At 33.9% G+C, this 23784-nt stretch overlaps 1 protein-coding gene across 7 annotated transcripts in view; it reads left to right on the forward strand.

Annotated features, from left to right (window-relative positions):
• The window catches only part of EPHA7 (EPH receptor A7), a 167363-nt gene extending 145618 nt beyond the window's left edge, over window positions 1-21745 (forward strand). For 2 of the 7 annotated variants that reach the window (XM_082475114.1, XM_082475112.1), the window contains exons 10-17: window positions 1957-2082; window positions 2909-3094; window positions 3676-3737; window positions 5249-5458; window positions 6175-6324; window positions 14462-14655; window positions 15869-16024; window positions 18202-21745. In XM_082475114.1, coding sequence (XP_082331240.1) covers window positions 1957-2082; window positions 2909-3094; window positions 3676-3737; window positions 5249-5458; window positions 6175-6324; window positions 14462-14655; window positions 15869-16024; window positions 18202-18316 — 1199 coding nt within the window. In that variant the 3' untranslated portion in view covers window positions 18317-21745. The other 5 variants (XM_082475115.1, XM_082475113.1, XM_082475117.1 and 2 more) reach the window with 3 other exon arrangements.
• The last annotated feature ends 2039 nt before the right edge of the window (window positions 21746-23784 follow it).

Here is a 23784-nt window from a genome sequence, read left to right on the forward strand (position 1 = left end):
TTACAAGTTGGTGTCCTTTTATTCCTTTAGTATACAGACAATTTCCTGAGGTGCTAAGACACCAGATTGAATTTTTACAGAAACATGAAAGCAACCATTTTACTAGCTTTTAGAGCACTGAATTTAATAGAATGTCCAGTCATTTGTATCAGGTGCCCTCCACTCTCCATGGCCCCAAGTGTTACATTTAAAGATATAAACACGATGGAGGAGTTTAGTGAAGCAATTCCAATTTACATTTTGTTTCCTCCTACCATTTCTTCTAACAATGTCTTTGAATCTAAGCTGGGCAGTATTTCATGTTTTTATGCCAAAATTGCTCTGGCCTGTCAAAATGTTTTATGACAGCTTGAATAAAGAACCATCAGAGACCCGTTTGCGATGCAGAAGGCTACCTCCAATCCAGCTCCCGTATCACAAAACCAAACCAAAAAGAAAAAAACAAACAAACAATGAAAGAAAGGAAGAGAATAAAAAGGGAGAAGATGGCTCATTCTCCATCTGCCTACCAATCTAGGAGGTTAACCTATTGTTTTCTTCCCTTCTCTCTTTTTCTCTTCCCCCCCCTTCCCTGTACTCCTTTTTCTCTCTTTTCTCTTTCTATCCCCTCTCTCTTTTCTTCTTGTGTTTTTTTTTTTTTCATGTTCAGCTTTAGTAACAAATGAGCATCTGTCAGTTTTATAGACTGCAACAGTAATTGTTTAAGACAATCAATTTTGGATAAACAGTCAACTACAGCAGAATAACTCAAGATTTTTAAATCCCATTTTTCCTTTATACATTCTGCTTCTTTTTGTTTGTTATATGCTTATTTTAAAAATATAATTTCAATTTGATGTGATGACATAAGCACAGTTAGGCTACAGTGTAATACAGAAAGAAATATATTGTTCTCCAAATAGTAAGATTTAATGAAAAGATTGTTCAGTGGCTTTGTTAAAAACAATAAAGTTTTTTGGAGGATATAGTGTATCTTTTCATTGCATTAATATAACCAAATATATGCCTATCTATCTTATCTTTGTCTTTAACCAAATGATTAGATTTGGAATACATTATTGTAATTGATTTAAAGTTGACATAGCATTCTCTGTTACCTGCATGCTTCTGGGTGCATTTTAAGAAGATTTTAAGATGATTCTATGTTGTTTGAATTTTGACTACCTTTTCTGAGGCATATTGGCCACCTCCTCATAGCAGTTAAGATCTTCCAGAGCCTTATAATTGGAAGTTCATATAAACCATTCCTCTTTCAAATTGCTGTCATACATGGTTAGCAGATCCCAGGAATATTGTAAATTTTCTAACTTTACTCTGCACTTTGTACATCTGGCCTCTATTGCCCCTCAAGGTGAAGAAGAAACTGTGTCATAGATTTCTCTCTGGTTCTGTGATAGCAGTCCCTCACATCTTGTATTAATTTATATGTCTATGTCAATGGTGGTTGGTCTTTAAAAAAATAAATCAAAAGAATAAGTAAGATGTCTAACTGTTTTTAATATTGCTGTCAGTGTAGTAGGCTACCTGTAAATGAAATGTCTTCTTTTCCCAGTGTATTAATTTGATTGATTGACTGAATGATAGATTTACAAATGTGTTTCCAAGTCCATTACAAACCTCAGTATGGCTTGAACTATGCCATGATAGCAGTGAATTTAATTAAACCTCCAGTCGGATAAGAGTCATGTCAGAGAATTTCGGTGATGTCCTTTGTTGATTTACTGGAAAAGCAATTCAGTTAGTAACCTATGAGCTGGATCCTATGTTACCTATAGAAGCTTGCAGATAATACCTATACGCCCGCAGACTGAAGTAGTCTGTTAAAACTGCTGTGAATCAGGTGATATGGAAGCAAGTTCACTGTTCCAAGGAGCACTCTGCATAATGAAATTCCTGGGCTGACTGCACGATAAGTGCTTTACTTCATCACAGTCATGCTTTCTTACATCATTACAGTTAAATTTCCAGGCACCAAAACCTACATTGACCCTGAAACCTATGAGGACCCAAATAGAGCTGTCCATCAATTCGCCAAGGAGCTAGATGCCTCCTGTATTAAAATTGAGCGTGTGATTGGAGCAGGTAAGGCTGTTGTAGCTTCCTTGTTCAGCTGTTCCATTTAGCCAAGATCGAAAGTCATACATCATAATGACAGGCAAATAATTATAACTCAAGTATAGAACCTTTGCATTTCCCTGAACTGTTAGAAGCAATGAGCCTGTACTTGTTTATGAAATCTTAAGAAAAAAGTGAAAAAGAAGCATGTGGTGCAGAGAATCGTGTATCTTTTGTCTTCTGTTGGATTTTTAAGATATCGTTCTATTATAAGCTATTTCATAATAGTTCTGGCCTGTCCAAGAAATGACTTTGTATTTAAAATAATTAGAATGTCCCGAATTTTGCTGGAATATACATTTCCTCTGACTTGATTTACCATCTTCCTGCTAAGCTTTAGGTATTAGCCGTTGTGCTGTGTAATTCCATGTAGAAGATTAATATGTATGAATTATTTAAAAGGAGCATTATTTTCTGTGGATACAATGTATCTTCAGAATAATTATACATTTTTGGATCAAGTCCATTAAATCTAGCAGACATAAGTAGCTATGAATTCCAGATTTTTAAATCTTTGAGAAGTATTTGCTTCTCAAGCTGTGAAAACAACAGCAATGTTTAGAATTTGCTAATGTGCCCTTATACTCTAGTAAGCAGTGTACATTAAGCAGCGTATTTCAAACCTGAACGTTGTTTCTGAAAAGTTTTTGTTAACCCAGTTAAAAAAAATAATAGTGTGTGTAACAGATAGTTTAGGAAAGTTTAAAAGTGCTTTTAAAGAATTTAATGCATTTACTTTAAGAGAGGAAATATTTCTGACATTAAAATACACCTCCCTGTTCTGTTACTTCAGGAGAATTTGGAGAAGTCTGCAGTGGTCGTTTGAAACTTCCAGGGAAAAGAGATGTTGCGGTAGCCATAAAAACCCTGAAAGTTGGTTACACAGAAAAACAGAGGAGAGACTTTTTATGTGAAGCCAGCATCATGGGGCAGTTTGACCACCCAAATGTTGTCCATTTGGAAGGGGTTGTTACAAGAGGTAGATAATGATTATATATTTCATTTATCCAGCGAACTGTCAGAAATTAGTGTTATTTCATAGATACTAAAAAATCAAGTTGTAAATACATTGCATATTCTTAATGAATTTTTTTTCTTGTTATGTAACTGACTAAATTCTCTCTTGTGTTACCATCTCAGAAAAAAAAATCAGGATAAATGAATGCAGGTTTAGAGCTAAAGAATATATCTGATAGATAGATGGAGTGACAGATATTTTCATTTAGCTTCAAAGCCACAAAAGTAATACAGTTTAGTCTTCACATTTTCTGTAAAGTGTCATTTTCTCTGAGTTTTGTTCACACAGCAGGAGTCAGAAGAACACATTGACTTTTACTATTTAATTTTATGAATCATGACCACGTTCCAAACAGACAGTTAATGACTCTTTGCGTTTAGCAGCACTAAAAGCGTTAAAAATACTCACCGCTCACCCAGTCAGTCTTTCAAAAGAGCACCATGTGTTTTATCCGGAGTGAGAAAGAGGATAAATACGAAGTTTAGACTACGGTTTTGGAAGCAACACTGTTTTTTCTTATGTATATATTTTTGTAATTTTAGGGAAACCGGTCATGATTGTAATAGAATTCATGGAAAATGGAGCCCTAGATGCATTTCTCAGGGTAAGTAACAAAGTTAGTCTCCCATTCTAAATATACTATACATGCTACCAATGTAGTTTTCTGAACTTTTCTTTGCAGTGTAAAATGTGAACAGTATGAACTTCAACAGGTCACAAAATTGTCTTTGAAAAGCAGATTAAAAGCGTCTTAGACTGGATTGAACTAGAATATTTTTGAGCATTTAAGTGATACAATGTAGTTAAAAAATAGTTTCCATTGACATATTACCACAAGTACGGAGGATACCTGAAGCCCCGTAATTTGAATACCTGTTGTAGCATAGCATTTTACTTTTTCAGTACAATTATAAATGAAATACAGACGTAATACAGAGAAGACTGAGAAGTGAGATAGCCATTCAATGTTGGTAGGATGATCCCAGCTCTGCTCTGTGGAACCATTTCTATTATATTGTTATGTGAACAACAAGCCTAAAATAAAGAATTATGAACCTTTTTAGAGTTACAAGTATGTTATTTTTATAAATAATAAATTCTAAACGTAAAAACATACGTATTTTTACATTCAGAGACTTTCCACCTAAGAACGTGAACACATGTTAACATTTTTTCAAATGGCAAAGATAAAATAATGAGAACATACATGATCTAGAATGATCAGTTTAATAAGGATTCAGAGGATTTTGAGAGGTCTTTATTGCTGCATCTTGATGATATGCAAGACGCAACTGTCATCTTGCATATGACATGCAAGATGATATGCATAACTGTCAACTCTCTGGAAAAAAGCATCACCTAGCAAGCTCATCTTCTCAATCCACGGTCCTCATGCACCGTATCTGTAATTCAATTGGAGAAATCTGTGGTTTAAAAATATATGGCGGCCAGTTGGTTGCAAAGAGTGCTCAATTCTACTTGCTAGTACATGTATTTTAGAGAATCTTGGTTATAAGTAATGTACCTACGGATAGCACAACAATGAAAAGTATAAAATGAAAACTAAGTCAGCCAGTATAATCCTTTTCTACCTCTTAGTTTGTCTTCATCTTTACTCAGAAGTTTTTTCACCTTTACATTTTTTACCATTTAGAGAAAGAAAGCTAATATATGTGTCTTTATCCCTTTTATATTTTTAGATTATTTGTGTAATTTTTGGCAAGTGAGGAAAACAGTTAACTGTCAGGGATCATTTTTTTTTTATATTCCATTCCCTAACTTCGACTTAAAAATTAGCGTATACTTTTGGATTTGCACAATCTGAAATTATTATTAGTTAATGTTAACAACACATCCATGTAAATAACTAAATGATTATCAGAACAACACATCCATATAAATAACTAAATGATTATCAGAACTCTATTACCTGACTATCTATCAAGTTAAATCAGCACCTGTTATGTTTTTCACAAGTGTCTACACTACATAGAAAATTAACTGGTGATTCCTAGTATACAATAGAAAATGACTAGGGTGCAGACATTTTTCATGGTGATTTTTTTTCCCTTTCAAAGCATAGCTAACTGGACTTTCATTTTTGTCTTCCTGTAGAAACACGATGGGCAATTTACAGTCATTCAGTTAGTAGGAATGCTGAGAGGAATTGCTGCTGGAATGAGATATTTGGCCGATATGGGATATGTTCACAGGGACCTTGCAGCTCGTAATATTCTTGTCAACAGCAATCTTGTTTGTAAAGTGTCAGATTTCGGCCTGTCCCGGGTTATAGAGGACGATCCAGAAGCTGTCTATACAACGACTGTAAGAAAAAGTCTATTACTGCACCTTTTCATATTCCTGCGATTTTCCTACCAAGAAAGCAGGGCCTAATAATACAAAACTAAATGGGAGAAAAGAGGCAAATTGATCTCAGCTTTTTGTTATTGCTATTTTTTTCCTTTTGGAAGAATCTTTGTTGCTTTTACAATCTACATATAGGCTAAGACGAGAAGTAATGATAAAAATGAGAACAGCTTATTTTATATTGGGATGTTCATATAAATAATATACACATACAACGTTTGGTTACTAGCAGTCATAATTGTAGCATAAAAATATAATCCCATTTTAATAAAGGTTTTAATAAAAGATTAACTATGCTAATTCTTATAACTTTTGTAAGATTAGAAAAAGGGAAAATATGAGGATTTACTTATATACTATTGATATTATTCCAATGTTTCATTCCATTTTAGTAGCTGTTTTGTCTAATTTGTTATTGTCCTTTCGACTAGACTCTTGCCCTACAACCACATAGGTCCATTATTGATTTGCCTTAAAAATGAAAACTTAACTGTGACATTTTAAAAAACAGATTAGTAACTTTAAGTGCACTTAGAGAAATTCAAGATGAATAGACCTGATACTGCTGAATTGCCAACCAAATACACAAGTGTTTAACTGTAGCTTAATGGTTCTGCTATAAATGTTTTATACATTATTATACATACTTAAAATGTCAATTTCTTTTTATACAGGGTGGAAAAATTCCAGTAAGGTGGACAGCACCTGAAGCCATCCAGTACCGGAAATTCACATCAGCCAGTGACGTATGGAGCTATGGAATAGTCATGTGGGAAGTTATGTCTTATGGAGAAAGACCTTATTGGGACATGTCAAATCAAGATGTAAGTGTTACACTACTTAAACTAAAAGGATTTATTTAATACATTAATATTCATATTATGGGAACATGTAGGTAATGGCTCATAAGAAGAAACTTTTATAGAATCATAAAAAGATGATTGCTGAGTTTTCACAATTATTACCACAAATTACCACAATAATTACCATAAATTAGTGGTTCAATTAATTTCATTTTGTCTTCATTTTGAAGAATTGCTTTTTCTTTTTTTATTTAAATTCTCTGGACATAATAGAAGCCTGCAAAGGATATTTCTCCTTAATAAAATGTAATCATGCTGAGCTTGCACACCTGTAGTGGGAGAGTCACATGAATAAAAGAATCATTTGCGGAGGGGAGGGTGAGGAAGGTTGTGTTTGATTTTGTTGTTGAAGCTTGTCTTTCTTTTTTTAGTTTCCTGATAAAATCTGTTTAAATTATCTATTGTTGATTGATTTACTTAAATTTTAATTTCATGAGATAACCTAGATTTTATGATCAATATTGGTGTTTCATAGTGATATTTTAGAATGTAATCACAATGGGACTGTCTTTGGAAATTTCTTCTAAAAATACAACTTATTAAATGTGTATCTTGTTACTAAGGCGTAAGATACGTTGTTATCCTTTAAGAAGCTGATGATAGTTCTTGAGTGTATACATCTCACACCAAGAAACCATTTATAAAACAATATAGCATAAGTGCAAGTAAATATTTGCTTCTCTAAGTTGAATTTTACAAAATTAACATTTTTGTAAGCCAGAAGCTTTCAAGTACTGGCAGATTCATATGGCTTAATTTATTGAAAATATGAGTGAAATTTAGATAAAAGTAGAGCAAATGTAAAATCTAGGAAGGTACCCTGGATTTGAACTAGAAATATGGAGAAGACCTTGGTTCATAGTTGATTAGAGAATTCGCCGAGGGAGCCCTTTGGAAAGTCCAGAAATAAAGGCTTAGTTAAGTGTATGGAGACCAAGCAAATAGACTCCTATGCATCTCCTATAAGGGAGATGCATACATCGTTAATGATTTGAAATGAAGGTTAGGTTGGGGCAAATTGATGAAAGCTTCTTTTTGAAGGAATTTGGAAATGGTAAAAATGCATGCTCTTGAAGAACAGAGTAAAAAAATAAGTGGTGCTTGAAGAAATTCCATGTTACCATTGAAAAGAAGGATGTGACAAGCAAACCGGTTTGGAGTAGTCAATTCTCGAGGTACTATAAACATGGACAGCAATAGACGCTGACTAACAGTAAAGTTGAGTTATTTTTCAAAAACAGATCATGATCATTGTTATATAAAATTAGTATCTCTTTTTTATTTTAGAATTTTCCACATCAAGTTCCTATGGTTCTTAAAACTTATAAATAGCTATTTTTAGACAACTAAAATGAGACTGCTTGTTGGTAAGGTAATTTTCAATACATTTTTTAATAAATGTTTGCATTGGCTGAAAAATTCACAGCCTAAAGAGGGGGAGCTTTGAAATCAGTGAAATCTTTTGCTATTTCGAATTGAATAATTACATAAAATTTTTTTTGGGGGGGTTTTTTTTTTGGTTTTGGTTTTGGTTTTTCAAAGATAAAAGTCTGAATGATGAGTCCATTTGGCAGAGGCAAAGTTGTTAATATTTGACAGGTCTCAGTGTCAAAGATTTCATGGACTGTCAAAATGTGGGCAAACAAATCCTTGGGGCAGAGAAAGAGAAATATTTACATTTCCCTAGACACTCGGTAGAGTTTCATTTCTTTTGACACCTTCCTTCTGTACTAGATTCAAACATAAAGGGAATGACAGGAATATAAGATGACTTAAATTCAAAGTTCGCTTAACTTCTAAAAATAAATAATAGAAATGGTTAAGAAGAAAAAAAATAAATATCTTCAATTTAGTTTTTAGTATTCCCTATTGCTTTTCTTGAAAATTAAATATCATAAATGTATATTTAGTCTATCAAGCATTAATAAATATTTTTACTGATCAAATGAAATTTTTATAGGCACAATGAAGTTTACTTCTGACCTAGAACATTTTAGCACCATCTTTCTTCTTCTTTTTAATCACAAAGGTCTGAATTATTAAATTATTAAATTCAAACACAAGAAATTACCTATGCAGTTCAGTTTTTATAGTGAAATTGATATTAATATTCTTCTTAAAGCATAATATTCATTATTTTATACTTATGTTAAACTGGTATTTGAGCAATTATATGTTTAATCTTCAATATACAAATGGTGGGAAAAATTGGATAATTTAAAATAATGAATTCCATTCTAGCAAAAATATTCTCTAGAGAAAAGCTTTTTTCTTGGAGTCTCTGGGTAGGAGACCTTGGAGAGACTTAAGTGACCTGCCAACTCCCTGATGCATATAGAAATCCTCTGTATATGTGAATATATGTTATTTTTCTGGGAATGTTGCTTTCATCAGATCTTCAGAGACATTAATGTTTTAAAAATCAGTCTAGATTGATTGAGAGAATCACCCTTGATTGAATCAACTCACTTTATATTGTTTAAATTTAGTTGCTAGAAATTTGTTAAGGATTTTAGAAAGCCCTCAAATTTCAATACCTTGGATTACAAGAGACTTTTCTTAAGTCACCATGAGAACAAGATCTAAGTTGATAGTTAATATTTGTCAGGAACTCCACAGAATTCTAGGCTGAAAGCTAAATAAAGTGAGGTTTCTGTGATCACTCTGAAGAAATAAAAAAGAGGTACACTAGTCCCTTAGTATCCATGGGACATTGGTTCCAGGACTTTGGCAGATACCAAAATCTGAGGATATATAAAATATAAAATGACATTGTATGTGCACTAAACTTGTGCCCATCCTCCTGTATACTTTAAATTATCTCTAGATTACTTATGATACCTAATACAATATAAATACTATGTAAATAGATGTGAATACAATGTAAATGCAGTGCAAATAATTACTGGTGTGTGGCAAATTCAAGTTTTGCTTTTTGGAATTTTCTGGTTTTCCTTTTTCTTTTGAAATGTTTTCATCCATGGCTGCCCAATCTGAAGATGTAGAATCCTCCCAGGATATGGAGGGCTGACTGTATTGTAAAATCAATGAAGTAGATAGTGCCAAGAGGCTTTAGTTGCACTCTAAAGCAGGGAATAAGCAAGAAAATCTTGGGAAAAGATAATATGCATATGTATGAACTTACCCACACCCAAATAGGTTTATCACAGGATTACTGCTCATTGTTTTTCATGTGCCCATAAATTTCCTGAGTTTTAACTGCAATGGAAGCAGTTAGAATCTAGGTATTTGCAGTTAAAACCAAGAGGGTAGGCTTTCCCAATAAATTTCCAACTTTCATTCTTCTTTAAAATCTGTAGGTGTTTAGCCCTTTCCATTAATGACCTTTCAAAGACAGAACTTATATGTATAAATGCAGTCAAATATAATATATAATACACAAATTGGAAATACTTATATTTGGCATTCACAGCAGCTGTCTTTTAATTGACTTTATGTCTTAATTAGTCCAAATATAATTTTCATAGTCAAATTATGAAATTTTAAAATTCTTCATTATATGGATTACTTTTTTTCCTGTTTATAGTACTCAACAAAGTCATTTCTTCTTACTTTAAGGTAGGTCAATAAATCATCCAATTTACTGGTAGGTAGTCACAAGGATGGTAAAAAATTAAGCATCCATAAAGATAGGAGACATAAAGATAATTCTTTAAAGTGGTCCATGAAAAGACATTTAAGAGCTTTGAAAATATAATATGCTTGTAACTAAGTTTATTCTCAGCTAAACTGTGAGCCCTCAACTTTTCGTTTTAAAAGTCACCACTGATTTATTACTTCTTTTACATTAAGATATAAAAAATTGTGGATTTTTTGGTAAAACTTTGCTGTAATCCTGTATGTGAGGTCCAAAATATTTAATTGCATAAAATGTGGGTCATGTTATTGTGAGGTTAATGAGATGAAAATGGGCATAAGTGGAGAACAGAAGCCAATCATGTTATCTCCCATTTTGAGTTATTACAGGCCCATTATCATGGGGTCTGTCTGTGCTCCTTTTTCTCTTATCTAGTGTCCTGCTGTAGGAATAGTGAAATACATCTCGGCAAGCAAATGTGTGTTTTCCAAGTATTTCTTTGCAGTCTAAGAAGTGTCCCCTGTTGGATCCCAGTGTTCTTTTAAAATGTCATTTACCCTAGTCACTTCCTATTCCTCTGGGAATGATCTAGAATTAGAAATTGCTATGAATATTTTCCTTTTTTTCTTTGACTTTTATTATATTGCTAAGGCTAGATCTCGACAGGCAAATCCAAGGGGTTTCTAGTAATTTCACAAAAAGACGTTTTAAATGAATTCCATGGATAATTGCGTAACACTTTAAGAAGTGTAGGATCAGTCATCTTACTGTGTGTTTTGTTGTTTCTGAGAACGTGTAACTATTTGCGCAGCACACTTTTTGTTTTCCCAGTTGGAAATATAATGCAGCTCTCAACAGCATGGGCTCTGGTCAGACAGCCTCCATCAAATTCCGTCTCTTCTAATGACAGCTATGTGATGTTTTCCCGGTGCTTAACTTCTCAGCACCTCTGATTCTTTGTCTCTAGAATCCATATAATAATACTTGCCTAATAAGGTTTTTGTAAAGATTAAATGAGATAATTAAAACAATGCTAATCGTATAGTAAGTATTCAATAAATATTTACTATGATTATTGTATCCTTAAAAGATAACTTGTTTCTCTGGCAGGCTAACCAGATAAAACCTGCGGAACCTCAAGTCTCAGTTCCTGGCTGAATCATCCCTTGAGGGCGGGTTTATCCTCAACAGGCTTGCCTTGAATTATGCCAAACTATGCTCTGTAGAGACCAAGGTTCCCAGAACGTATCTCTGGTGCCCCTGTAGGTAGGAGCATGATTGTTAATGGCAACTTTGGAGTCCCAAAGTCCATTCCCAGTCCAGAGCATTTCTTATTTTAAATGTTATACTTTGCTGCTGCTCCTTTAAAAATTTGTAAACCACTGTGCTTTTGAGAGCTAGAAGTTTCATTTTGTATTGATAAATGTTCTCTGTTCTAATACTAGGAATCGTCAAATTTCTGTAGTGCAATAGAGATTAACTACAGAAGTTTACTAACTCTTTCATTCCTGTAAGAGTTATTTCATGTTACTTTATTCTTGGCACAAAGATTTAAGAATATACTGTGCTCAAAGCCAAAGAATTCTAATTGGAGAGCTGTTGAAGGGTATTTTGTCAACAGGATCATGATAAGGTTTAGATGTACGTTTAAAAGATTATTTAGAGGGAAATAAAAAAGGAAAGATTTCTCTACCTGCATTGTTCCTTTCAGAACTTCTGAGAAAAAGCTACAAGTGGGGAAATAGGAGGTGGTAGAAAATAATAAGCATTGCCCCAATCTTATGAGCATGGGGATGGAGTCCCATCAATTCAGAAAAATACTGCATATGTTCAGATACAAGCAACCTCAAAATAGAGGAAAGCCACTCTTTTCCCCATAAAAAAAAATGTTTACTCTTTGGTCATTTTGAATATATAAAGTTTTACCAATTATTAATTTACTTATTCACAACTTGAGCCACTGTTTAAATAACCCAGCTTTCCAAAGCACATTATTTTTAGTTTTTTCTAACTTGTTTAACATAGAGCACTTTTGAATCCTAAAATAGCGCTGTCCCTGGAGTGTTATACAAAGCCACATGAAATTCTTTGCATTTAAAAGTTTTTTTTTTAATTTAATTCCTCCTGTAGTTATATGTTGGTGATCTTTACAGAGGTCCCATTTGTGTATGTTTTCTTGTGTGCTTTTTAAAGGGATATTATAGAGGAATGTTTACAATGATATCCAACATTTGTAGTTACAGAGTCATAAACAGGAAAATTTTAAAACTTCTCTCATACAACTTTCACTAGCATTCAGTACCAACACTGATTAAAGTCACTTAACGCTAAGGTGTTTTCTCCATAGCTGTTATACAAAATAAAGTACTGAAGGAAAGATCCCATAGTGTGAGACTTGGTAAAGACATAACCACATAACTATGGGATAATGGTTCCATTACTGCAAAACTAAATATATATTTATGTGTTGTATTTTAATCTATTATGTTCATGGTATTTTCTACCACACTTCCCCCCACCCCATACCAATTTAATAAAACAAATATAAAGGTAACATTTTAAAAATTGTTGTATTCAAAATTAATAATAAACTTTAGGGTAAATAAGCTTTAAAACAAAAGTACATGAGCAAAAATAAATAATTTTCACCAACCCACTAACCTAATTTTCAGAGTAAAGCCATTTCCAATTACAGCACTGTGTATGTGTATACACACACACACACACACACACACACACACACAGAGATAGAGATATCCATATACATATACGAAAAAATACTTCTACCTTTTGAGTATATTGTATTTAGGAAGTAGTATCGTCAGAAAGTGGTGACTAATTGCCTGTGCATGTAAGAGAGTCTAGATTGTTCTCATTTCAGCTCTCTGGATGGGATGACTGGAAGTGTCATTAATTGAAAGAGTAAGAGCTTTGGGGAAAGGTAAAAAAATTCAATTTTAAATAAAGTATGAAGTTCCTATGGAAAATCCAGAGGAAGATATCTAGTAAACTAATGGACTTACAGCCTAGTGATCAGGGGAGATTTGGGGCTGAAGATTTTATACTTATGAAATTTTTCAAAAATTACTCTATTTAAGTTTATCTCTTTACCTTTTAAACTTGATCAATTTGCATATATAAATTTTCCGTAAAGAAAAGTGGACACTGTTTTTCTTGTACAGAGGATTTTCTCTAAAAATTGTTGATGCTAGCTACTTTATTTTTTCCATCCTACAACCTTTTACATTTTAATGTGCTATTCTTGAATGTCAGCAAGCATCTTAAGGATATGTTTCCCTACAAATATTAAGCTCATCGACGTTTCTTAAAGCCAGCTTTTGTCTGCCTACTTTAGTCCTGTTTTCTTCAAAAACTCAGGGTTACCTCTTTTTTTTTCCAGAGAGCCATTTTTTCCTACATTTCTATTATTATGTTAGTATCAAAGGATTTGTTAATCCCTCTTCAATAATATTTTGATGTTTTACAAGTCCTTCTTATTTGTGTTTTTTTGCTTTCCTATTATTTTCCCTGTGCTGCTCAGATTTGTAACAATGTCTGATTTTAAAATCTTTTTTTGCTTTCCATATAAATAAAAAACCCAAGTCTAAATAAGTAATTTTTGGACTTTCTGATTGCCCTGTACAAATGTTTATGGAGGCTTAGTTTTCATTAACATTCAAAGCTTGATACAAATAGCCTCTTCGGCTGTTAATAGATACAAATGGGCAGTGATGTGCTGATAAAAGTTTAACAGCCAGCACTCTGAGTGGGAAACTGATTTGTAACCTTTCCCAATTTCCTGGTATAACCCTTTCCTCCCTCCATCCTCCAAGGCTGGTTTCAGTCTGCCTGTGTGAGGTCACGGGACTTGGAGTTGGGAAGTGATCCAATCACCTTTATGAACAGTACGAATGGGTTCTAGCACAATACTGTATCTTGTAACACTATACACTTCATAAGTATATAAGCTTCATATTGTTTAAAATAATAGTGTGCTTGGTAACATTTTCTGTCATAGTGCATTCACATATTTGGATATCTTGTTGAAAAGTATCATTTGAACTCTTCAAAAAGTGAAACTTTGTGGTAGGGGCTAATTCTGGGTAACTCAGACCTTCTTTTTACAACTTGAGGGATTCATAAATGTATGGGAAGATATGTACATACACAGCTATATACAATAAAATCGTTCCGTTAACATCTTCCCTTTTGAAAACCTCTGGGACGACATTAAAAAAGTTTCCATCTGTTGCGCCCTGGGTGAGCTTAATTGTTGCTCCCTATTGCTGAATTAACTAGGAAATGTCATCATACCCTGTGCTTCATGCACCCCTTAATAGCATGCTTAATATCAATGGATGTTTTGGAAAAAATAAGTAAGTCTTTTGCATAGCAGTGTACTTTACTCTTATCTGGATAAATCACTTTGCCTCCTGGGCAATTCATTTGATTATCATTGAATCTCAGTCAGTAATATTTTAATGTCCTTTTGGCTATTAGGTTATAAAAGCAATAGAAGAAGGTTATCGCTTACCAGCACCCATGGACTGCCCAGCTGGGCTGCACCAGCTGATGCTGGATTGTTGGCAGAAGGAACGTGCGGAAAGGCCAAAGTTTGAACAGATAGTTGGAATTCTAGACAAAATGATTCGAAACCCAAATAGTCTGAAGACACCCCTGGGAACGTGTAGTAGGTAAGAAATAGCTAAAGAAATGAAATCTGGGAGAAATTCAAACTTCATATGAACCGTTTATCTCCTCAGCCCCACCCCGATGGCAAATTGACATTTGTGTTAAATTATTAAAGTCCATATTAAATTTCTTATCTTTACAGAAGTTTTTTTTTTCTTTTCAGATGGCTTGCCTTAGTTAAATCAGTGTTTAAAGAGATCTATTCATTGTTATTGCCTTAAATAAAATTTATGATCAATATCACTGGCTGTCATTTTAGAAAAATTTCTCAAGTGGATTTGTGCGATTAGGTGGCATTTCGCTTTTTCAAATTATCAATATTACATGGATTTTTATTGCTGTTGCCCCAGTTTTTTACTCTATCCATATTATCTATTAGACTGTTTTGCTTTGAGTTTCATAGTAAAATGATTCCATGAATTGAATTCCAAGGTAATTCAATACATGATTTAAGAGGTATACCCATTAAAAAGAACCTAACCTCCCCATGCGTGCTTCATGGTAATGGTAATGTAGATTAGTAGTTATTCGGCTTCAGCTGCCAGGTAGACCTGTTGCTCTGTCGTCTGTACTGTAGTCAGGCCCTTGCGGAGGTGTATGAACTCACAAGGTGCACAAGGGGTGCCATTGGTACAGTGGGTGCATTATGTTCTCAAAAGCACCCTCTGAACAAGTTAGTTCACAGCCAGATGTGCTTTCTTTACTCCCAGTTACTTTCAGAGAAGCAAATGAACAAATATCTACGGATTACAAATATTGTTGGCCATACTCTGAAAAGTACATGGAAGATGCAATCTGCTGGTCATCATATCTAAATAAAATAGAAATTTTGGAGTCAGTAGGTTTTTTTTTTTAAACTTGTTTTATTGAGGTATGGGTGATTTACAATGTGTTAATTTCTGCTGTACAGCAAAGTGATTCAGTTATCTGTATATATACAGTCTTTTTCATATTCTTTTCCATTATGGTTTATCACAGGATATTGAGTATAGTTCTCTGTGCTCTACAGTAGGTCCTTGTTTATGCATTTGGAATTTGGAATTATTGGGCAAACTTTACGCATTAGATTTTTATTAGCATATCTGTTTATTTGTTATTACAATATCAATTAAAATATGTAATTTTATTTTTTATATCCTTACTTTTGTGGCGCTAAGGCATGCTTTCTTTCGTAATTCATGAAAAAATTTGCTTTTCTGTATTATTCTCACCCAGGCCAATAAGCCCTCTTTTGGATCAAAACACTCCTGACTTCACTGCCTTTTGTTCAGTTGGAGAATGGCTACAAGCTATTAAGATGGAAAGATATAAAGATAACTTCACAGCAGCCGGCTACAACTCCCTTGAATCAGTCGCCAGGATGACTATCGAGTAAGCTTAAACCTGCAAAATTATATTGAAGAATGTATCAGGTGCAATCCAAACGTTAGACTTTAGGTCATCTTCCATATATTAAAGAGGTATGAACCCTAAAATCAGGGAGAAAAGTGTCTCTTTAATAAGTGCCTACTATGTCCCAGGCATTTTGCTAAACAGACTTCTGAACATACAGTATCTTTTTTAACCTTCATGGCAACAATTTTATTAAGTCAGTAGTTTTACATAGGACAAGGCTAAGGCTCAGAGAATTTAGATATTTGCCCTAAACTGACTCAATCGTAAGTGGTAGCTAATTTGTCTCCATAGCCAGAGTTCAGAACACCACCCAGTGAGACTTCCTCTTTCATTAACCGCTGTATTATCTATCTTTTTTAATTTTTATTTTATACTGGAGTAGAATTGATTAACAATGTTGTGTTAGTTTCAGGTGTACAGCAAAGTAATTCAGTTATACATGTATAACTATTCTTTTTCAAATTCTTTTCACATTTAGGTTATTACAGAGTATTGAGCAGAGTTCCCTGTGCTATACAGTAGGTCCTTGTTGGTTATCTATTTTAAATATAGCAGTATATTCATATCAATCCCAAACTCCTGCTGTATTATTTAGATTCCTAGTCACTGGGGAAACTTTCTCCATTGCAAAAGAGGATTTCTTTCACCATGTTTGTATCAGACATTAAAAATCTCGAAATTTCAATACCAAAATGCATTATGAAATCCAGTATGAGCACTTTCTGAAGAGGTCAAAGGACGCCTAATTCAATTAACCGTAATAAGAATTTAACTTAAGTTTTGGAAGGTTTGTGATTGATTGATTTTTTTTTAAATTGAAAAATGACCTGATAAAACAGTTTTTGAAATTGCTCTGAACTGGAGGTAAAAAGAACTAAATATTTCTTTCCGGCTCTATAACTGATTATGTGGTCTTAGGAAATACATTTAGTATCTCTGGACCTCAGCTTCCTTGGCTGCAGCGTAACTCTTGCAGGCAATGCAGTTCCTCTCAGTCAGTGTGTTTGAAAATGGGAAACAGTTATCAAGGTTCTATTAGTGGGATGCTATTTACATCCCACTAATACTGTTGGGAGAAGTGTTTCACATTTTTCAGATGAGAAGAAAGCCAGCAATCACATAGTCTTTCCTGGCATGTCAGGAAATGGCATATACATGAATTTCGGCATGTGCATGCTCTCTCGTTTGGTTTTCTGCTAGGCACCACGTGGGTAGAGCTGATGTAATTACACCTGTCTCTCCAAAGTAATCTACTCCCCTGAAAAACTGTGCTTCTCAAGGTCTTATTAGACCACAGCTATGAAATATCGCAGTATCTACTGTGGCTATATTTTAGCTACTTGTAAATACCTAAGCTCAATCTTTTTGGCTGATAGGAGGGGTAACAGCCCACACACAGATACAGCTGGCGTATGGCAAATTTAGGCTATTAAACATAGGTATTGCACACTTTAAGGAATTTTTTTTTTTCCAAAATGTGGTCAAATGATTGTACTAAACTGAAGTATACAACCAATAATATGCTCAGGATTACCACACGTTAATTAAACTCAGTATAATACTTTGTATGATCCTTGATGATTCTTGATCTACTAGAGCCACGCAATGTTTCCATTCATACTATATCCTATTTAAACAATGAGATATTTTAAACTTTCCTTAAGTTCAAGAATACTACATTTCAAGTAACGTTTCCTAGCTGTACCTTAAGTTAATAATAATTTGAAGGCTTTGATAATTTCTTAAATAAAATGTCAAATCAAAGAATTCCGTCGTGGTCCAGTGCTTAGGACTCAGTGCCTTCACTGCCCAGGGCCCAGGTTTGATCCCCGGTCTCGGGGAGCAACCCCCCAAGTCGCGCATAGCGGCCAAAACATAAAGTCACCTCACCCGGTTAAAAAAAAAAGGTCAAATCGTTTAAAAATAACTGATCATGACAAATTGAGATCCTGAGCAGCCGGGTTTTACAAAGGAGACTGTTGATGCAGGTTGCCAATCCGACCCACTGTGGGAATAGGATCTTAATATCCAAGAACACCAAGATAAGATCTGTGTGCCTAAGATAAACATATTAATTAAAGAGTTGATGACAGTTTAGTACCAAATACAGTTTTTGTAAGGTGACTAATAAAAAATGCATTTGTCTTTTTCAGGGATGTGATGAGTTTAGGGATCACACTGGTGGGCCATCAAAAGAAAATCATGAGCAGCATTCAGACTATGAGAGCACAAATGCTCCATTTACATGGAACTGGCATTCAAGTGTGATGAGCGTTTCTCCCTTATGAGGGAGACTATGGACCACGAGAGAACAGTACTGGCCTTCAGTATATGCGTAGAATGCTGCTAGCAGACAGTTGATATCCTGGGTCCTTCCTACAGTGAAGAGAAGATTTAAGAAGCACCTATAGACTTGAACTCCTAAGTGCCACCAGAATATATAAAAAGGGAATTTAGGATCCACCACTGGTGGCCAGGAAAACAGCAGTGACAATAAACAAAGTACTACCTGAAAAACATCCAAACACCTTGAGCTCTCTAACCTCCTTTTTATCTGATAGACTTTTTAAAATGTACATAAAGAATTTAAGAAAGAATATATTTGTCAAATAAAATCATGATCTTATTGTTAAAATCAATGAAATATTTTCCTTAAATACGTGATTTCAGACTATTCCTTTTTAAAATCATTTGTGTTTATTCTTCATAAGGACTTTGTTTTAGAAAGTTGTTTATAGCTTTGGACCTTTTTAGTGTTAATCTATGACACATTACTACACTGGGTACCTTTGAAAGAATCTCCAATTTAAAAAAAAAACATAGCATGATTGAAGATATATCTCTGTCAGAACATCGGTATCCCTTTTGTGCCATTTAATTTTGTTTAATCAGTGCTGTTTTGATATTGTTTGCTAATTGGCAGGTAGTCAAGAAAATGCAAGTTGCCAAGCGCTCTGATATTTTTTAAAAAGAAATTTTTTTGTAAAGATCTGACAACACACTATCTTTTCAGTGAAAAAAGCAATAATTATCCATAAATACTATAAGGCACTTTTAACAGATTGTTTATAGAGTGATTTTACTAGACAGAACTTAATAAAAACTCAAATTGTAGGTTTCTGATTATAAAAAAAAAAAGATGAGGCACTTCATCTAAAGAATGTTGGTGAAGGCAAGTCTCTGAAAGCAAGAACTAGCCAGTGTTATCTAAAATTTAATCTGAGCACATCACGATGTTTTCAATATCGAGACATTAGGAAATGTAGGAGAAATAGTTGACATATATTTTATATCCTATTCTGTTTAATGCAGTCCAAACATGAAAGGAAAGAATTAAGTTTTATATTAGAACTCTGAAGCATGATAAAAGGGGCAGTTCACAATTTTCACCTTTCAAAAACAAATTTGCTGCACAGAATATCACCACTGCAGTTTAAAAAAAAAAGTCTTTTTATATGTGAACGCTGATGCGAGAAGCTTGTTAAATGAAAGAACGCTTTTTACCATGTAAGGAAGAGGTGAAGGGTCTGGCTTTTTCTTTAAGCTTTATTAAACAATATTATTTGATGACTGTGTTAGAATTTCATAAGCAATAATTAAATGTGTCTTTATAGCTATTTCAGGAATGTATACATATTGTGAGTAATGCTTTCAAAAGTAACGAAAATCATGAACTACCCCAGAATTGAACTGTTGTATTTCCAAAGAGAATTGGGCTGTTTATAATGATTTTAATAGAGAAAGATCCCAGGGATCGGTCCTAATTGGTCTTGTTTGATAATGTGGGCACCCACAAACAAACAATCAAATAACAGAAACAAAACCTGTAAATGTTCCTTTGTAAAACTTGTAAATTTTATTTATACTGTCTTGTTTTGTACACACATTTCTCTGTAGTGGGCTCTGAATACATTGAAAATGCACTATATTTTTCTATTTTACTTGCAGAGCATCACAAAAGAACAGGTATTTTCAGTGCTACATAATGTGTTTTCCCACATTTAGGACCAAAGACGGCTATAGAAAAACTCAACAGGATTGCATCCCAACCCCTCCCCACCCCTTTTTCTTTCTTTTAAATCACTGTACAGTGTTGTTTGATATTTTAATTTATTTTTTGATTGACTAGAAAAATCATTTTAATTTCACTAAAATGTTTTTTGTCCCTAAGGAGAAATAATCTGTAAAATAATTTTAACTAGCATAATATAGTCACCTAGACACTTCCATTTGTAATCTTTGTAATAGACTGTAAATATATTTTTGGAACTATAACACAATGTGCTTGAGGGTTATTTTTCAGTGTCTGCAGTGTATACAAGTGTTTATACTAAGTACAGCACTTTACAATCCTAATCAGTAGCATTGGCCTTTGTGAGAATGAGTGAAAGAGTTTGAGTGAGTGTTCTTAATTCCGTTTGGATTCTAGACTCACTAATAATGAAGTTCTTTTCTTGTTCATAGCTTAAGGTGCTTATTTTTTCTATTAAAATTAAATTAACAAAAAGCCATTCTAGAAATAGAAAACATAGTAGGGTACATGCAAACGGTGTCTTTCCTGCTTTTTTCTAGCACTAGATTTATAGTTGAGTAGTCTTTCTTGAGTAGAAGGGCAGAATAAAAGTTTTTTTGAGTTTTTTTTCAAAAATAACTTTTTCCTTCAGCAATATACCTCATCTGCCTTAAATTTTTTACAGCTCTTTACAGGGAAAGGGAGAAGGGATGGGAAAGACACACAGCACAATAGGAAAGGTATGACGCATCACTCTCTCATTGGTAGGTTTCTTTTCCCAATCAACATTATGATTTTGAAATACATGTATGTGAAACAGATATTCAGAGAAAAATAATTAACCTTGTAATGCTGATTGTAATACTGTCTTCCAGAAAGAGATGAAATGGTATAACGATAAGAATGTACAACTTGCACCTTGAAATCCTTTTTCTTTTCTTTTTTTTTTTTTTTTTTTGATAAATTAGTGCTCAGGGGAGGAAGGGTAGAGAAAGCAAACGTCAGAAAGAGAATTCAAACGTAATAAAAATGCAAAAGGAAACGGCCTCCTTGCTTAAACAGAGCCACCTTTTTTAGAATGCTGTCTTCACACATGACTTGTGTTTTGCATTCAGGACTGAAATAAAAGTAACTTTTATTACATCTGAATCTAACATTTTCTCGGCAGTTGATCTGGGCCTTGTTTACTAGGACTGGTGGTTTATGCTTGTCAGAGCACTCTGAGTTGAATCATATTGTATACTTATGTAATCTACATTAGCTAGTACTATTTAGGACGCTATTTTAATTGCTCCTCTTATCCGTGTTTTTAAGACAATTAAAATGGTGTAAGTCACCTCTCTTTTTTATTTAGGTAATGCTGATATTCTCCCTTTTGTTTCCTGAGTAGCCTGGAACTGTGCTACTCACTAATGTGCATGTTCAAATAAATTACTGATGTGTATTTTTTTGCTATATGTGGAGAAATCATGGGGAACTCGGGGCGAGATGTGCTTTTTGTTGGTTGAATTTGTCCCTCCTTGCCTAAGAATTACTACAGGGGTCATCCTTTTATAAGGACAAAATGCTTTTGAACAGTGTCTTCAATGTATCAAGCACAAATAACTCTTTCTTCAACACGAAGCATAAGTCTCTTTTTACCAGCTTACAATAATAAACGAGTCTATTAGACAATGTAAAGAAAATCCTGTCTCCAATCATTGGCGGATTGCTTTATGTCCCTTACTCATTCTTTATTTTCTTACACAATATCATGAAAGGAGTTGTTTAGAGTAAAGGTTTTATTGAAATATTTCAGGGAGCCAATCAGAATATGAAGAAATTACTATCCTTTGCGTCCCCTCCTTCTGCACACAGACTTAATTCCACTCTAATTATTACAGAATAACAAGACTATGTCTTCAAAGAGCCAAACTGTCAAATATTTTAATTAAAACCTCTTTTGTTCTCTTTTGAATCTACAACTACATGGTACTAACACGAATATTTGCATGGGAAAGGTAATACTTTGTCATGAGACCCTGACAAATATTTCTTACATTTAGTATAATATGGCAACTTGGAGAGTCTCTGCGTTTAAGATGCTGCAGGATGCAAACATAGAGTCCAGAGAAAATGGGAAAAGTGATAAATCTGGTTATCTGATTGTTTATCAATGACACTGACTTAGATCAGACCAACTTGCACCTGAAATAAAGAAAACTAAACACTCCCTTTGCTCCAGCATCACCATCATAAGCTCTACAAACTCTGAACAAATATCCAAACATGTTTCAAAAAATGAGACTAGGCAGATACCAGGTGACATGCTATCACTAGTTATGCTGAGGCTCAGGGTAGGCTGAACTGAAATTGAAAGATAATCTTGAAGTCTTGGCTGTCCCTGACTCTTCAACAAGCAATGCCCTTCCGAAGTTCACACAGTGATTATTACATAGCCCAGAACATTGACGCACAGTCAAATGATCTCTTAAAGTACTGGATTTATAAGTGGTACAGAAATACACTATTCTACCAGCACTCGTATTTCTCCAAAAGTATAAAGCCATTATGAAAGATATACAAATTCTATCACTAAGTAAAAATTAAATTTTAATACTTTCAGTGATCATCAGTAACAAGTGTTTGCTAAAGTATTTTTATCTTCTACTGTTACCCTTTGTTTTATGTTGTTAGCTACAGTGAAAACTCAATATCAATTTTGAGAGAAGCTTCTGAGAGGATCAAAGAGGTGATCAAATTCCTAAATTCAAAAGATTGTAACTACTGATATTAACAAATGATAAAAGACAGTGCATGGTGACTGGTAAACCTGCAATCTGCTCTGAAGGGAAAAGCATGCTCTTGGCTTTGTGGCAGTGGCCCTTCAACAGCCCCTACCCAGCTGCTCTACTGTTCTGTCTAATGCATCTCAGCATAGCTTGAAGAATAAGAACAAGAGAATAAAATATTTCAATAGGATGCTTCTGTGAACCTCATTAGAGTTAAGTGCTGTAGGGGGGTATTTTTTTCAAGTTCAGTGATTGAATGTAATTAAATCTATTATTAAACAATAAAAGACCTCTTCTGATTGACCTTGAGGTTAAAATAAATGTAATTAATTGATCTAATTCAATTGGATCTATCTCACAAAGTTTGGTAAGTAGCAATAAGTAGATCTAGTCTAGTGTTCCATGGGTCTGTGACAGCACTAGAAATCCCTTAGGTATGTAACAGTAGTAGCGATTCTCAAATTGCTGGCGTTTGATGATTTGGGCACAGTAACAAGTGAGGTGTCTCTTCTAAACCTCCATGAATAACAAGCAAAGCTCCATAAGAAATAACCTGCAACGTGTATTTCATTATTTCAGATATCCCAGGTTTCCACTACTGAAGGTTATCTTTGTTTCCCTTTTGAAATTCATAGACCTTAATTACGTATATTTGTAGTTTTATATATAACTTAAGAATGCACAGTATATTTTTAATGAATGATTAATCATAGATCTTAAAGATGCTCACAGGAAGAAACAACAGGCACATTTGTTTTAAGTAATGTTGGTTCTAGTTTAGCAGAAGGCAAACACATACTGTTCAAGTCTCACCATTTCACTATGGAACCAAAATTAAATTAAATGAATGACTGGACAGCTAACTCGAGAAAAACAAATAGAGAAAATTAAGCTACATATGCAGAACTGTGTTCATATAAATCACATCTCTAAAATATTTCACAATTCACAGA

Source organism: Balaenoptera physalus (assembly GCF_965194825.1).
Source record: "Balaenoptera physalus genome assembly, chromosome: 9".
NCBI classification, from domain to species: domain Eukaryota; kingdom Metazoa; phylum Chordata; class Mammalia; order Artiodactyla; family Balaenopteridae; genus Balaenoptera; species Balaenoptera physalus.